This window comes from Rhipicephalus sanguineus, chromosome 5 (genome assembly GCF_013339695.2).
Source record: "Rhipicephalus sanguineus isolate Rsan-2018 chromosome 5, BIME_Rsan_1.4, whole genome shotgun sequence".
Classification (NCBI taxonomy): domain Eukaryota; kingdom Metazoa; phylum Arthropoda; class Arachnida; order Ixodida; family Ixodidae; genus Rhipicephalus; species Rhipicephalus sanguineus.
This window is the reverse complement of record NC_051180.1, coordinates 80,570,548-80,588,378: the sequence shown is the minus strand read 5'-3', so window position 1 is coordinate 80,588,378 and position 17,831 is coordinate 80,570,548. Positions and strand designations below refer to the sequence as shown.

At 48.1% G+C, this 17,831-nt stretch overlaps 2 protein-coding genes across 4 annotated transcripts in view; both read right to left on the bottom strand.

The window, feature by feature from the left end:
• Window positions 1–2,439: 2,439 nt before the first annotated feature.
• On the bottom strand, window positions 2,440–15,402 carry LOC119394752 (mothers against decapentaplegic homolog 6). Its single transcript, XM_049416387.1, has 2 exons — window positions 15,026–15,402; window positions 2,440–9,501 (listed from the first exon to the last, which is right to left on the bottom strand). Exons 1-2 carry the CDS (start codon window positions 15,243–15,245, stop codon window positions 8,894–8,896), a joined length of 828 nt encoding a protein of 275 aa, XP_049272344.1. The 5' UTR covers window positions 15,246–15,402; the 3' UTR covers window positions 2,440–8,893.
• Window positions 2,440–17,831, bottom strand: part of LOC119393835 (mothers against decapentaplegic homolog 6) — a 243,782-nt gene continuing 228,390 nt past the window's right edge. Inside the window, exon 5 of one of the 3 annotated variants that reach the window (XR_007416383.1) lies at window positions 2,440–2,558. The gene's annotated coding sequence lies outside the window, so the exon portion shown is untranslated. Of the gene's footprint in view, window positions 8,802–17,831 lie in introns of all 3 variants that reach the window. The other 2 variants (XR_007416381.1, XR_007416382.1) reach the window with 2 other exon arrangements.

Here is a 17,831-nt window from a genome sequence, read left to right as displayed (position 1 = left end):
TTATCTCATCGGATCCCGAAGTAGTTGCCTGGCAATTAGCGGTTCAGCGTACGAAGAATGAACAGAAGAAGGCTAATCTGGAGAATCTGGAAAGCTAAGAATAATCATCTGAACCTTTGCTAACGCTACGTATATCCTGGCATAGCCGAGCTAAGCCACTGCAAATTTTTTTTTCAAAGCATTGATGTCTAGGTCGATAACTCTGCGAAATCTTCGTCATTATTGATTTCCTGTGCTTCGAAAAAAATTTTGGCGGCAAAACAAATTGCGGATCTCTTCTTTTCACTCATCAGACAATAATATATAAAATTTTGAAATAAATTTAAGAGGTCGACCAGCCATCGTTTGTTCGATCGTACGTGGATTCACCCTACTCTCGCCTACGTACTGCAGAGGCTCCTGCTCTGCACAAGGGAAAAGGGAAAAACGTAGTGCAACAACTTTACTACGTTTCCAATGTGGTCTCTCGTAATTCATTCTTTTCTCAAAACTGCTCGCTCTGTGGCCATCGCTCTCTCTCCGTGTATCGCTTGCACGTGACGTCATGGACGCAGCTTCTGAATTCACTGGTACTCCACGATGGTGGTTTTGATGGCAAAAACATGGCTGATCCCTCCGTCATAGGAATCGGTATAACACGAAAGTGAAACGTGTCTTCACAGAAGTAGTGCTTATTGTGTAGTGATATGAGACCTTGTACAATGTCTATTCGTGTTTGGCAGCTATAGCACCGTTTGACGTGGATGCACCCATGTTGACAGCATGTCTCTATCGCGACGACTAACGCCCATGATCATGATTAAACCGTTGTGGTATCTTACGGTGCGAACATATATTTGGACACAGGGAATCGTGAATCCCGCGTAAGGATGATATCAACAAGCTCATAATCAACATCGGTACCCGGTATGCACTTCTTCAAAGCGTCGTCAATTAAGGAGAGAAACGGCACGGTGTCCGCTTTCTAGTAATGGGTAGCCGACGCCTGTGCTCATGCATTCATAACACACACTGCACTTCAGCAACGCGGGAGGTAGAGGTTCGTAGCCTGAGCCGCAAACGCGTGCGTCCCGCTGGCCTCTGTCTCGCAGGCGCTGCTCTCGCTCCACCAAGGCACGACATTCGCCCGTCGAAATCGCGTCCTTTCTGCTACGCATATTGCAGCAGTTTTGTTAGTCGGTGCTCTTGCAATTGAAGCAGTCGGCGGCAGAGAAATCCCGTTCGTGCACGTGGAAGCTGCACTACTCCGATGAGCCGACGCACGCTAACACGAATCCAAAGGCAAAGAACGTAACTGCGTCAAGGGTGCCTCGGCGACGCCAGCGCGGCCAGTCTACCTCTCTGGTATCGAGACGCTTTAACCATGACCGCCGATGTCACGTGCAATCTCGGAGTAAGCGCTAGTAAGTGTCGATCGTGAAGCATTACTTCTTTTCACCTCTCACAGACGGCGGCACCGCCCCGCTCCGCCCGCCGCGAAAGAGAAGGTGTGAAAGATATAAGGCGCGTTCGCGCCGTGCCTAGCATCTCCCGAGTTGGCTTAGTCGGTAGAGCGTCGGGCGCTTACCGTCGCGGCCGCAACGTCGTGGGTTCGATTCCCAGCGGGGTATCTTTTTCTTGGTTTTTTCTTTCGCACCAGTTGGCGTCCATTTTATCAACGTCATATCCGTGACGGATGTACTTGGTGGACCCCGGCATAAAACACTTTCGTGTTAAAAAATTGCGTCAGTGTGAAAATGACGTGGCAGGAGTGTCTCTGTGCATGAATAACGATGGGACATACATGCGATGTTTTGATAGCATTCATGTGACATCGCAAACGTCGCGTCTCCACATGCCGGTGCTCCAACATGGCTTCAGTGACGTCAATGCAAGCCATCTTTTGAGTGGTACTTTGCTAATACTAACTTACTAAGGTGATGGTTTTGTAATTTAAGCAGTCTTCTGCATCCGCTTTTCATTATGCAGTGAGATAAGGTGATATCTTTCAGTCCGTTGGCCATTATGCTGTCTTCCAAACTTATTGACACAGCCTTGTGGTGACCTTGATTGATTCTGGTCAGAGTGCCGCGACGAGTTCTATGGGATGGAGTCTGATTCACTTGCTTCGCCGGTAGGTAATCGTTGTAAAGCCCATCCTAATCTTCTAGAAATGTTGGTTCTTTGTCTGTCATACTCTCAAGCCTACGCGACGCTGTTCCTCAGTTTCACTTTTTCTTAATGAATTTTCAGTGTATTTCTTTCACCTTTTTTTTACAACTTCCCCCATCGCGAGACGCTTTCATGTTGGCGACTGTTGATGAGTTCGGGAAGGAAAGGTGTTTTCCACCAAATAGGTACTATAACAATTGTTGAATTTGCTGTTGCGAGTGGGTATTTTGATAGACGGGCCACAGCGCAAGAGCCTTCTGGCCGAAAGAAACCTTTGAAACAAGAAACTTAGGATACCTGTACCTTTATTACAGTAGAAAGTATCTTTTTCATTTTGTACACTTCCAACAGAATTTGTACAAAGCCACGCATTTGACAGCGGAACCGGTCACAAGGGGAAAAAAAACCTACTAGAAAAAAAAAACAGCAGTATTTACACTTTACATATGTACAAAAATGCATGAGAAAAAAAAAAAAAGAAAAGCTTTCATTAAGTCATTCTCATTGTGCCTTCACACTCCAGAAAAACGATGAAACAAGAAACTTATACACAGCAACAGTCTAGGACGCTTGAGCAAACTTATTAAAACACACATGCACGCACACACACATACACACACAGCTTCATTTTCGCACATTCGCTTCTATTTCACAGTATTCATAAGGCATTGAGGCAGGCAGAATGGTATTGGATTGTCACTTCCATACCATGCGTAGAAATATTTTTTTCACATGCTTCTCAGGGCCACAGGCATCGTCACATGCGCCTGAAGAAAAAAAAAAAAAAGTGTACGAAAGGGCAGCACGAAGCCATTAGTATCTTCTGTGGGGATAGAAGACTACCCAACTAGAAAAATGTATCTATACACACGCAATTTTTTTTCCCTAACCGACCAGGCACTTACTTTCTGCAGGCTTCGCCTAGCTTCTATAGCTGCTTAACAGCATGTTCATACATTAGTCATATATCTTTATATATATATATATGTATATATATTTATATAATCTTCTGTTACCAAAGTGTGGATGGAATAGTTCTCTTTTCGGAGTGATTAGCGTGTGCACGCCCGACAAGAACGCACTTTCTCTGAAAACGTTCACAAGTTTTTTTTTTTTTTTGCTTTGCTTAGCACACAACACACAAAAGTGAGATGCAGCGAGGCACTAAGGCCTTGGCCTGCTAACCAAGCCATGGCTGTGGCGACAGATGTGATAGCAACATTTTTCAGTTATTCCTCCTTTTTTTTTTTCACACCCCCCAAACCTGAGCCCTAACAGAGACACAAACAACAAAGTTACTACTACAGCTTTTGGCACTTTTTATGTGTTCTTTCATCAGCAAAGACGATGAGACGAAAGGGTGGACAACAGACGAGACAAGATGGTGGAGGAGAAAAAAAAACGTGAGTGCAACATGACAAGGTGTCCTAAGATGGCTGTCCAGCCCAACCCTGTATTACTCACGAGTCCTACCAGGCTACCAAAAAGGAAAGAAATAGAGCGAAGGTGCACAGGGAACACCAACCACTATTCTCTCCTTCACAAGAGTGTGGTGTGGTGCTCCACGGTCAAGAAATGTGGCCAAGTGACCACACAATTCCATTTACAAGTGGAAAGCTTTCCTAACATTGCGTTCGGTGGGTACACAAATTAAGACATCCCCGAGTCGACGAGAATGCTACAAACTCGAAAAAGACACACACACCCCCGTGATGTGGCGAGAACCCAGTGAGTAGAATGTTCGTAAAAGCTCAATGTCCCAGCTTGCAGCAATGCCTTTGTAGAAAGCTGATACAAATGGAAAAGCTTACACACAGAGGCCACGTGGCAGCGCAGGTGGGAGAAAGGCAAGAGGACAATGAACAAGGCCTTCACCTGCCAGGAAGGGGGGGCATTGCCCCATGTGGAAGACATGAGCTGCATGTGTGCAAAGAAGACTGTGTACCTGGCTGGCAACCCAGAATACATGGCTCTAGAGGACGACTATCTAGCTATATGCGATCATGCCCTCAAGCTGTCAATGGAGAAAAGGAAGCAAGCTCCCATAAGATGCTAGAAGAAATGACAAAAAGGCACATCACATCCCTACACAAAAAATGTCAGGTGGGCTTGGTCGAGACACTTTAGAAGGAAAAGGTGGTGAGAGGTGAGGGAGTATAGCGATTACTGTGAAACACCACGAGGAATGCACGTAAGTTGGATGCATTCCGCGAACGCCCGTTCTTGCACAGTCTCAAAAGATGCTGACAGCACCATCCGTCTGGGCCACTCGAGAATATTCGCACAGGCTCCGAAGCAAGTTATCCCCAGACTGGCCTAAGCCAACAGATTCACCTTTCCTTAGGTCATCCAGCGGAGGTTCAAAGCAAGCAATGTCTTGCGTGGCAACACAGAGAGGAGCTAGCGATCTAGTTTTGAAAAAGAAAAAAAGTGTCCAAGACGTATTAGGCCACTCTCACAAAGTAGCGCTAAAGAGGTAAGCCAAGCTGTTGGCCAAAGCTCAGAGGAACATCAACGACAAGTGAACAGTGGTAAGAATGACAAAGGAAAAGTTGAATACCCATCTTGACCCTTCAAAGGAACCGTAGATGCAATCAAAGCTTCTTCAAATGCACCTATGAGATGAAAAAAGAGCCTTCACCGAAACGCAAGGTGTGACTGCAGAATGTGTAGAGAGCAGTGCACAAGGCAACAAACACTGGGACATCCAAGTGCGCATACTGGACATAAAAGCTGTACTGTGCCACGAGGAATTAGTTATTGTGAACACATGAAAAAAAAATAAATAAAAAAGAAATACAGAAGTGACGTGAAGCTTCAGAAAGTGAATATCTGTTCCTTAACAATTTTAGATCTCTCATGCTGGGCACCAGTTTGAGAAAAGAATGAGTGCAAGTGGCGAGTTTGAGAGATTGAAGGATGAAGATGAATCAAGCAACACACATCTGATTTAAGTAACTCCATTCTTCATGCTTACCATAATAATAATAATGAAAAAATAACTTGCTACAGTAAACAGCGAGGGCTTTCAACAAATTTAACACACTACACAGTCAGTGTCCACAGTGCTCAACACGCAGCTGCTTGCAAAAAAACTTGAGTTGCAGCGAAGCAGATACAGACACACCCGAGAGAGAATGCAACAAGCGATTTGTACTCTGTTCTTTTCCTTTCAGGAGAGGCTTTTAAAGAAATGAGAGCAGGCATAAAATGGGAAAAGGAGAGGCTGTGTTGGGGACACACATCACAAGCACATATATTTTATATATATATAAAGGCATAGCAGGCAGTTCTTTCTTCCCTACTCAACGGAAACCACGATAATAAATAAGCTGACTTGCATGAAGAAAGAAGCTGCTTGAGGCAAATTAGTACCTTTCGCACTCCACAACGACAACAAAGGGTTCAACTCAGGGAAGCAGCAGGTGGGCCGTCCTCTCTTAAGAAACAGACAACAGCGATGTTTACTACGAGTGGCATAGATGCCTTCAGTCAGCAAAGTAAAACACCTTACAATAGGATCTCCACCACGGCGTATTAACCAGCAGCATACACATAGGCCATGCATGATGGGGCAACTGGGTGCACCCTTTCTGCCTGCCTCACAAGATTCTTCAGCCAACACTCGTTGCACAATCTTCGACACCGGTTATTATAACTACACCCCCTGAGAGTTGTATTCATCATTGCAAGCACCTTGACCACATCAGCTAACAAAGGGGGAGAGGGGGGACACTGGTGTAAGCTTACAGCACAGGTCTGGCACATTTTGTATATCAGCCAACAACCTTTCACAGTTTAATATTAAACAGTTGGTGCTCTCCTGTCTCTTTCCTTTCGCCTTAATCATGTTTCAAACTTTACACCGAGAACATGCTAAGCCACCAACAATATTTTTCCAGTGCTTTTCTCAAAGAAACTGAGGTGGTCCTTAAAGGGCCCCTCACCAGGCCATATAGCAAATTTTAGTTAGACGCTGGAAGTTGTTGTGCGCCGAATGAAGAGCCGTATGCCGCAAGAATTTTTCCAATCGGTTCATTACGAGCTGAGAAAAACAATAATTTGTAGCGGCCCGAAACCATGATGCGAGGAGGCGAGTTTCAAACCCTTGCCACTCGCTCCGTGTAGCCTTCGCAAGCCAAATCCCTTCCCTGCCCTCTTCACTTGACACATACTCAAGAACACGTCATGCGCATGCATGGTCACGTGCGCATGACGTGCCCGAGCCAGCCCACGCGAGCGGCGTTGCACGGCCGCTACCTTTTTTTATGTAGCGGCCATGGGCGTTTTGTCGGCGTTCTCTGTGGTGTACTGCCTGTTTCTGCGGGACGGGCATGAAAGTCGATGCACTAGAGTGGCGGTATCATGAGCCAGTGCGGCATTAACATTTACTTGGACGCGGTAGAATAAACGAGCATAATGAGTGCTCGGACGCGCCAGAACATTACTTTCGTTTCCAGGGCTGGCGTCTGCTCGATGCGCTAACCGCGAGGACACGAACGCATGGGAAAGGGAGGCACATTAGCCCCACATCTCGCTGCAATTCACGAAAAAAAAATCAAGAATACGCACACATTCCTTTTGTGTGTCTCATTATTTCTCTCACGTTTTAATAATCTATTCAAGCAACAAATTACACAAACTACACATGTCGTGTCAAATAATTATCGCAGCGTCACGTGCTACTGTTGGCGACGTCAGAGCACAGTCGTCTACGTAGAGGAGCGACGTCACAGCACTGCCATCTACGTAAGGCCATTTTCTCATGAACGTCATCCCCTCATCCTCTAAAGCGCGCGCCCGCGAGAGGAAGGGCAAGCAGCGTTCACCTTGAAATTTGACCCATTTCCGCGGCGCGTAGCGTTGCAAATTTTGGCAGACGTGATCGTGAACGCCCAGTGTATGCATTGCGCTCGTTAGCTCAAAATTGTCAAACCTGGTGAGGGGCCCTTTAATGATGTTCAAGCACGTAACTTGACAGCGTACGGCCAAAGCCTTTTGTTGTAGAATGCCGCCAAGTTTTGCAATATTGTAAAGATTGATGGCAGTTTCAATAAACCTTGCCCTGACAAGGTCCGAAGTGTTCCATCATGCCAGTGATTGATATCTCCACACAAGCAACGTGAAAGGTCATCGCTTGATGGAAGAACAGCCAAATGACACGCTCGGGAGGCTCCAATGCTCACCATGACAAATGTGGCTTACAGTAGCTGTAATGAAAACTTATCAGATTTAGAAATTCGGAAATGCTTAGATGGGTTTTACACCACCATTAAAACCACTTCAGTGTCTTGTAATGAATGCTCACATTGAAGTCATGCGCGTTATTTTAACTTCCTGTTTGAAGAACTATATGATTGCACGGACAATTTCAGCCAGTTATTCAGAATGTACACACAAAATAAGAGCACAAACAATCTGTGCTCTTGCTATCAAACTGAGGCAGGCACACAAGCTAACTGTAGTAGCTTTTTGAGATGTGAAAATAGGCTTGTTGGAAAATCAGTGAATGTAGCCACAATTTTAATATAACATTTCATTTGTTTTCTTGAAGATATATCTGTAGGTGTATATGCTATGTAATTTCCACTCCTAGCTAATCTGGCAAACAATGTGTACTTGGAACAAAAGAACGCACAATTTTTAGGGAGGCCAAAGGTTACAACAATCTATTTTGAAATGCACAGCACTTTAGATTTTACTTTCTGCCCAAACAAGTTGGCATGGATTTGAATATACAATAGCAAATTAAAAGATTTTAACACACGCAGTGACGGACTACTACAGAGCAGCTCATTATGAACCTAGCAGCACTTAAAAGTGGATAAAAATTCATCTTTACGGCACTCAAAGACATTTAATAAGACAGCATTTAAGCAAAATTAGGGCGTGCCCTGTGTAATATTCCCGTTTTAAACTTCCAGAAACAAGGCTTTGATGCTTAACACTAATGAAACTGTACATTTATGTTTTGGTAATGGTTGTTAGATGACAATGACTACGAAGCGTGCCCCCACTGACAAAAGTGTTGCTTACTGTAAATAAAGATTCACTTTTAGGTAGAGGAATGGGACCAGTGTGCTTTGTATGCTTTAACGACTCCTTCCTGCACAACTAATGATAGCAAAAATAATTATGCTATCTGCCAACAACAAGAGGTTTTTATAACAAGCGCTCTTAAGGGGGAACATCGATCTCGGGCACATGGGCAAGTTCAAGTGCCAAACACAACCACAACAGCTGCGAAGAAGGACAACACGACCTGCCAAAAACCTGTTGGAACACTTGTTCTTTGCGTGTTGGTGCGATGGCAGGGCCTCGTCTTCAAGGCAGTCATTTACAGCTGAATGGCCAGTGAGTAGCAGTCAAATGAAAAGAGCAGTGCTACTCTTGCCCACCCAAGGAACATCTCACACACACATAACCAGAAAGCTTTCTTGTCTACCTGCCTGCTCCTTCGGACCATCAAAGAAAAGCCTCTCCCTAGCGGGCCCTCACTCCCGACCCCGACGAACACGTCCTCGACGCCTTCATAGCGACGAGAGATGGAGCCACGTCGTGTCTGGCCGACACAATAATGGGGAGGGGGAGGCAGTGTGAGAATGTTTTAAAAGGTAAAGTCAGGCGGGCCTGCAACCCGCGACGGTCCACTCGGGAATCTCTCACATCCGAGGCTCTCTCACATCCAGCTGGCTGGCGCTGACTAAAGAAAATTGAGTTCTGTTTCTTTCAAGTCCCCTCATCACCTGGGTGGTGGTGGCGTGGTGCGGAAAAAGAGTTCAAGGGAGCAGGGCAGTGCGGTGACGATCTGGCGCGCGTACTTGGGACCCCAGCCCTTGACGAAGGAGATGCGCGCCACGTTGGATGCATGCGGGCCGTCCCACGGCACTGACTGGTAGCTGCTGTAGGTGCGTGCCTGTTGCCAGTTGAAGACCAACTTCGAGTAGCCGGGCAGCACCTTGAATACTGTGAGGTTGCGAACCTGGGGCACGTCGAGCGTCGGAGACGCCACGAACACGGCGTGCTCGGAACGGTTGTAGACCCAGACGCCCTCGCGATCGTACGACAGGGACAGCCCCTGGCCGATCTTGGCTCGTGTTCGGGCCACTGCCTCCTTGTTTGGCCCAGAAGAAGAAGAGCGCGCTGCCAGAGAGTGCAGCCGGAGCGCCTCTTCGTTCGATGACGTTGAGGAGGCGGGGCGCTCATCGAAGGTGATGTGCAGACACGGACGCCGCACCGAGTACAGGTCTCCCACGCGCTCACTCAGTTCCCAGTAAGCGATGCGGCACCACGGCTCGTCCTCGCCACTGGACTCTACCGCTGTACCGGAGTCCAATGTTGCCGAGTAGCCTGCGGCAGAGAAAAGGGCAATATGAGGGATGTGGCGCTTCACTGGCATCTTGAACATGTTGCCTTTTTAAAGGGCAACATGTTCTTGACAAGAACACTCACGAAACAAGAAATTTTGCGTTTGGACAAAATATCGTAAGTTCTTGCCATCACCTGGTAGCCCAAAATTGAAGCAGCCCTGTGCCCACATTTTACCAGCTGTATATTGGATTACAACACATTCCTGCATGATCTTGAGATTAATGAAAAAAAATTTCGAAAATTCACACGTGTGAAAAAATTCGGCAGATCCCACGTACCGTGGGAATCGATATTATGCGAAGCATGTGCGGGATGGTGAGTGTGGCGTAATTTTTCACATTGAGCGAAACGTTACGGAATGACGCTAGAGAAATGTGGAAGGGCTATACGCACATTCATATGTTCAAGAGTCGCATATGTATTATGTAACCAGTTGTTTACAGTTGCGTAACGATGCCAAAAGCAACATAGGTGTTACCAACACCAGACGCAGTGAGCTGATATGCACTGCTTAAGTTCTTCGATACTGGATAGCGTGAATCTGAACAGGACAAAGAAGGAACACAGATGCCCTATTGAATGAACTTTCCTGTATGAACACAATTATGCTTCATTCAGGAAACTTTCCCTGGATATATGGTACGCAACCGAGTAGCACGCGCAGGCGCACTGCACGTACGTAGGTCACAGTTGCAATTGTAACAGTTGCGTTACAGCTGTTATACTTGTCCGTTATGACGGAGAGCGCACGCATGTTTCACGAACCTGTGCTAATGTGCAGAAGGGGTTCTTGGTAGTTCTTGAACAAGGTCATCATCACCATCATCAGTCAGCACCTGCTGCTGGTGGAAATCATAGATGCCTCTTACGATGAAATGATCTATGATGCCTCCTGTCCTGGACATAGAAGCGAGGTCTTTTGATGCCCTGTCCGCATCTAAGCCGTCTTTCACCCTGTATAAGGACCTGGCGTTGTAGAGTCTTTTATAAGTCAGTGTTGAAGTCAACGGTAATCATGAGAGGCCTGGTTCTCTCGGCAGATTTATTGTAGGGAAGCATTGACCTCGGTTATTTGTAGTCCACGTTGCGGACCACGTGGACGAGTGGATGGTATTTGAGCGTCTTCCACGGGTGTTCTGTCTTCAGCTTCCTCACTTTCCTTGCGTCAGCCGCGGTAGTGTAGTGGTTACTGTGCTCGTCTGCTGACCCAGAGGTCACGGGTTCGATGCCGGCCGCGGTGGTCGCATTTCGATGGTGTGAAAATGCTAGATGCCCGTGCACTGTGCGATCTCGGTGTACGTTAAAGAATGCCAGATGGTCAAAATTTCCGGAGCCCTTCGCTATGGCGTCTCACATAATCATATCGTGGTTTTGGAGCATAAAATGCCAACAATTCTTATTATTATCACTTTCCTTGCGTGTCAATGTGTGTGTTCGCCGTGACTGTGTTGGTTGAGATTCTGTAGCACCTGTGGCACACCCGCATAACATGAACTCTGGTATGCGGGTATGTGCCCCACGTGACTGAGAGAAAGGGTTTCATGACGTACATGACGGGTATTTTGTGTTATTCATGTCATGGCCAGTGACTCGCGTTCGTCATAGACTCATCCCCTGCTATGCCAATTTTGGTACAAGTTATGAAGACGACCACCAGAGCCCCCAGACGTAGGCGGCTAGATAGATAGATAGATACGTAGATAGAAATGGCCAAAGTGTCAGAGGTTCGCTAAGGAATGCTTCGCATTTAAAACTTTATTTAACTTACAAATTCAAAGTAATGCAGGCATTAGAACCTTTTATATTTCACCCGACCAGCGAAGCGGTTCACTCTTCAAATCAAAACACAGCTTACATCTTGCGTTATAGCAAGCTGGCTGACGCACTTTTTGACGGAGCAATTACCATGGGTTACAGTAATCATATGGGCCATTAACACTGAGAGTTGAAAACTACAGCTCCTTCATGCAGACACCACAAGATTGGCTAAGCATACCATGAAATTGGGAGTTTTGCCACATGATATAGAAATACTAAATGGTATTGCTCTGATTAGGCCTGCAGCCAAGAATTTATTTTCCGGGGGGGGGGGGGGGGGGTCACTTGCAGGAAGCCTTGACTATATTTAGAGAAACATCTATTTTTATTACTTATTTTCGGTAAAAGCCCCTTCATTAGAATTTCGGAGGGGTCCCCTAGCACCCACCCTCCCCCGCTATAGGCCTGGCCCTTATGCGCTCTTCATAATACGCAGTGTATTATGAAGAGTGCGCTATGTGTAGGCCATTGGACAGCACTCCTTTTATTACTCGCACACAAAATGAAATTCTAATGCACAAACTTGTGCCATTTACGTAGCTCGAGCAAGCATAAAACATGTTCCTATTTTTAAAGTCACCATGGCAAGTACATTGCAGGCCAGAAATGGTTTATGTACTACACCAAGCTGGACAGAACGTACATATTACGCCAAGTCAGAACTCCCTAAACTCTACCATTTCCAAGGGCGTCGGTGCAAAAGTCAGTCTTCCCACCATTCACCGTCATTCGCTTGATGTATCCGGGCGTACCCGGCTCCATCCTTCCCAGTTAGAACCATTGGCGGCCGTGATTCTAAAAGTCCACATTCCTTGGGTCCAGTGATTAATAAGTAATATGAAGTGCATGCATAGGTACAAAACAAAAATTACATTTATTCGATGTTTCGCATGACGACCTGTCGTTTTCAAAGGTGTAGTTGACAGGTACAGTTGCTGAATTTATACACGTTCGCCCTTAGAGAGGTGTGAGGAGAGTTCTTTCTAGTAATATTTCTTGTTATTGTAATAATTGTGGCATATCTCTTCCTCGCACCTCTCTCAGAGCGAATGTGTATAAATTCAGCGACTGCACCTGTCAACTACATTCTTAAGAGCGGTCCTTGGTCAGGACATCAAACGCAAATTTTTTCGTTTGTGTGTGTGTGTGCGTGTATACATATATATATCGGCCAGAACATCGAACAATTGCATTTTTTTTTCATTTTTGTACATACACACACAACACAGTCCGCCTCATGTCTAATGAGATATGATATGACCGTTTCCCTTGCAAAATGATTTGAAGAACAAGACCACTATTTAAAAAGAATATATGCTCTGTTCCACGAACATTACCTAGTAAGCATCTTCGGTAACCTCCTGTAATTGTATGAATGAAGTCATCTCGTTATCCGATAGGACCCTACTCCTAACTTGAACCTCGCCCTCAACGTGCGTGAATCAGGCGGACGCCGCCATGGGACAGCTGCCAGCTGCCCAGAGCACCTAGGGCGCGTCTGCATGTGACCTGCGAAATTGCTGGTGTGTTTGTATCCGCTTACTCTGCCTACCTGCGTTGTACGCTGCCTCACTTTTACAAGCGTGGGATGACTTGCACCCCCCCCCCCCCCGTTTGTTTATGGAAGGAGGAATAAACGTTTTAAGAGTACGCTGCGTACTTTTCTAGTGACATCTGGAAGACGTTGTAAGCACGCACACAACACCACCCAGTCAAAATGAGAACGCACACACTTAATAAATCTGTTCACGACGCTTACAAGCTTACGTCTAGACCAACGTTTGAAAAACCAACTACTGTCCCGAGACAGCTTTCACTCCTGCTTCGATAACCTGCTTGTAAGCTGTCGCGGTGATACGGCAGGCCTCTAATGAATCCAAAATGAGCCCCGACGTCCCCAACATCTGCCGCACACGCGCCTGACGACCCAACAAAATAACATCCTATCGTTTCTTTTTCTCCCCTCACGGTACCGGCCACCCAATAGCTAGCGGGACGGTCTCGTGGCGCCGGCGCAAAAGCCAGGCAGCTGCTAAGCGTGGCCAGTCCTTGCGATTCAAAAGAAGTGCACGCGCACCATGCCCCCCTTTCATTTGGTCGAGGAATGGCTCGCAGAAAAAACCAGCCAGCGGTCAGTCAGAACAGACGAACGGCGCCTTGAGGCCCTTTCCCCCTCCAACCCCGTCGCGACGGCCCCCCTCGCTCACAATCTCAACCGCCGCCAGTCAAGACAGGGGCGGGGGCGAGGGGAAGGAGCAAAAACATAAAAAGGGGGGCGACCGGTAGGCGGCAAGAAAAAGCATAGACCACCACCGCAAGGGGAGGCTTGCCGCAGCCGACCCAGAATTGCGAGACGCGAAACCTTTAAAAATATCGCGGGCACGATCGAGCGAAAATACTACGTTGCGGCGGCGGCAGCAACGCCGGCCCGAGGGAAGGCCTTTCCGTGCGGCGCCGGCCCCCCGTGCAACGAGCGAAGAGCAAGTCCTTGGCTCAGCCAAGGCTTTTTCAGCGTGAAAAAAAAGTTGGGGAGGAAAGGCTGTGTTCAAGAAAACTACCATTTTTTTTTTCTATCTTACTGCCATCACATCCACTAGTGACCAGACTTTTGGATGTTAATAATAATTGTTGGGGTATTCCGTCCCAAAACAACGATATGATTGCAAGGGACGCCGTAGCGGAGGGTTCACTGGCCTCGAGCATTTCGTCTCTATCGAAAATGCGCCGGGATTCCATCCCGCGACCTTCGGGTCAGCAGTCAATCACCGTAACCACTAGACCACCGTGGCGGGACAACCATTCCTCTCACTTGTTGCCATCACAGCCGCGAGTGACTACACTTTGTGGAAGCTGAATGCGGTACCGAAACGAAGGGCTTGCGTGAATATCGTCCAACTGAGTGACACGTTTTCGCCAAGGCGATGGGACGGCCTGCACGTTGTCTGCACACTTGTAGCGGGAGGCATAACCGGCTAGAGGCATAACCGGCTATCGCCAAGTCGCCTGCCGTGTTCGCTTATCACGCCAACTCAAAAAGCAACCTTTACAGCCAAACAAACTCCTCTTCCTGGAACTGATTTCACATACCAACCTATCTATGTTCGCGGGGGACGGCTGCCAAAGAGGTGTTTCTGGCAGAAAGCCTGACTTAGTGAATTCAGAGGCAAAAACCAGCGCAGCTACGACATCGTGACCGTACAGATAGAATGAGGCACAAGTTGCGCAGCTAACAGATTTCTTGAGGGAAGAAAATCACCCTGCGAACGACAATCCAACGCTTTTCGCTGGGTTCCCCCTCCAGGCGCCGGGACGGCGAGCAATAACGACGCGTCGGCCCAAAGGCATAAAAGAATGACAGCAGAGTATGATTGTGCAGCGCGCAACACAGCGCCTTTCGCGTATCGCGCCGGCTACAGTTAACAACCGAAATCACGAACACTAGCATCACCCGCTATTCAAACCGGCTTGTCCGCGTACCATACGAAAACACTGCTTTGTAAGCGAGCCCCAAGACGTGGCGCACATGACAGTGCCATCAGCGTCATTTCAACCGCATAACATGGAACCGACAAACATAACATGTATCTCGCGCACCAGGACGTCTTTCTCGAGTAGTATCCAAATGCGACACTCGGTTCACGTTCAATAACACCATAAAGAAGTATGAACCCAGACACGAAATTACCTGCTGCGGACGCCAGGAACGAGGCCAGCGCGGTACATCGACGGCGTAGAAGCGCGCGCAGCGCGTTGACAAGGGGTCGAAGACGCTTGACAATTCCCTTTGAGAGGCGGAGATACTTCTTGAGCCGGCGCAGCCAGGCCAAGAGCAGCGCGCGGCAAGCGCACACGGTTCGCTCCATGGCGGCAGACGACGTTGTGCAGCAGCAGGAGGACGTCGGCATAATCAAGACTACGCTGTCGCAGCGGCGCCAGCGATGTAGATTCAAACGACGTCGCGCCGCCGCCGCCAGCGCACGAGGAGTGACGCCGCTGCTGTCGAGGCCGCCATTGCGGCGCCCCTGGATGCACGCGTAGAAGGGAGCTCACTCGCTGCACGTAGACTCCGCACAGCGCCAGTTGACGCGAGAAAGCACGCGCGAACGAGGAGAGAGACAAGAGCCCCGTCCTCGTTCCCTCGCCCAGCAGCCGCGTTTTCTTCCTCCCTTCTTCGGCCCTTCCTCCTCTTCCTCGTTGTTGCCACACTTCCAGATACGTTTGCCGACGCCGTCGACAGATGACGCCAGCAGCGAAGGAGCGACGCCGCCCCGCCGCGAACAGCGCAAACGAGCCTGTTGCTCCGAAGGAAACTTTTTTTTTTCTTTCTTCTTCTTCTGGTTTGACAAACACAACCTGGCAAACACACTGTCTAGTACGACGATGTAGTTCACGAGAACGCAAACGGAGAAGTGTAGTTACAATGACTTGGCCTCACTTTCCAAGACGGACCGTTTCAAACAACCGCGAGCTATGTACCGTGCAGTTTTCCAGATCGTGCAACTCGAAGGGCCCCGCATTAACGGATCCACATTTAGCACTCGGCAATGCGAAGCTCTTAAGCTTATCAGAACTTTCACGACTACCCCGGGGAAGTGACGCGTAAGCGCGACTGTAAGCTTGTCCAGCTATGGTCGCACGCAGTGGGCATCAAGTTGACAGTGCTGCAAATTTTATCGCTCGATCACTGAAACAAGGGAGAGTGGAATCGACTACATAAATATGTCGTTGAGGCCCACTTGAATTGTGCACAAGTAGCCGAGGAAGTTTTTGTGTTGCTAACCGATATGACATATAATCTCCACCACTCCCACATGGTCAGACATATACCAGCTGCTGACTTCGTTTTGACACGCAGCGAGCGGCTGGAAAACGTGTCTGCGATGGTCACATTTAGTAGCAGCCGCGCAACGCTAACACTCGCACAATTCGCAAACACTTCGACCGAATTGACTTCGTGCAGGTTTCAATACGGTAGAACAAAGTGTTTGACAGTCCACCCTCTCCCACTCGCGCTAAAAAGTCAGGAGGATGACCACTTGTGAAGGACAACAATGACCTTACGACCTCACCGTTCAGCGTCATCTGTAAAGTAGGAAGTGCCACTACAACGGTAAACATCCGCCATGTTTAAACGGCCACGGAGGTGCAGAACACGGCATGGCTTGGCTCGACTCTTGACTCGACTTCCACCAAACCAATCGATGTGTATGTGTGTGTGTGTGTGTGTGTGTGTGTGTGTGTGTGTGTGTGTGTGTGTGTGTGTGTGTGTGTGTGTGCATTAAGCGACCCCGTGACTCGTGACACACTGCTTATGCACGACCAAAAGAAGAACGAAAACACTTAACACTTGTTTACATTTTTTTTTCTTCCTGTGGCACTTAAACTGCCTGCCCAGTGTTAAAAGGGAATAGGAACACCTTACTTACTTACTTACTTACTTACTTACTTACTTACTTACTTACTTACTTACTTACGAACACCGTTACAACTGCCCCTCTGGCATGTTTGAGTGCCGGCCTCTGGCTCCCATAACGCTGCACGGAACTAGCGTGAGAGGTTGAGAGAAACGGAGAAAAAGAAAATGTACTACGCCCCGTGGATGGCGCCTCCTCCGCCTCCTCGCTCCGGCAGGGCCCGATTGACGTCGCTTCCGTCGTTTTCATACATCGCCCGCGCACGGCAGTCGTGGTGGCTCGAGCCAAAAATACTTTTCATCCGGGCAGACAGGAGGAATGCATCTGCGAGGATGCCGTCCAAAAGCGTTGCCCCTGATCGCGCCTCCAGCTCAGCGACGTCAGTACAGGAGCTGAGCGGCAGTGTATAGCTGCAGACAGAGGCCAGGGGGGGGGGGTCATCTCTCGGCAGATTTCCATGTCTCTACTGCTCATGCCTCGGCGCGCGGTTTTAAAGAATTCCCCCCACCAGCAACAGCAGAGTTGGAACGACTCCGCGGAGTCATTCCGAGCGCAGCTTGGCGCGAAACGGGCTGGTAGCTGGGTTACAGAACATAGTAGAGAGGACGTAGCAAAACCACGCGCCAGGTGTGTCACAAGCGACCAAGAAGACCGCTTATCTTCGCCTAAAGGTACGCGTTGACGAAACCTCGAGCGGGAGGCCTCCGACGTACTCGGCGCGTCGGTGCTGGAAGTTAACGCCAACATTTCCTCCACTACGCAATTTCTGTCTAGTTGTAGTAAAACCAAAGACAGTGTGGTTCAGGTGCGGAATTCTCAAAGCTTGTCATTCTCACGCACATGGTCTCCCGCTGGTAGGCCACTTTCGCTAATAATAGCAGGTGCACAGTCGCAATCATTTAATATATGGCCGGACTATGACTTCTTCCAAACAGCGATGACAATCCATGATAAAAGACGGTATGCATGCAAACACGGACACAAGAGAGAAGTCAGGACAACGGCGTTTGTGTTGTCTTGACTTCTCTCTTGCGTCCGTCTTTATACGCATACCGTCTTTTATCATGAATCCCTACC

Bases quoted from the DNA above. Each gene is read 5' to 3' on its own strand.
- LOC119394752 (XM_049416387.1), bottom strand. From the start codon at position 15,245: ATGCCGACGTCCTCCTGCTGCTGCACAACGTCGTCTGCCGCCATGGAG. The intron at 9,502-15,025 runs GTAATTTCGTGT...TCTCTGCCGCAG, and splicing joins GTTCCTGGCGTCCGCAGCAG to GCTACTCGGCAACATTGGAC.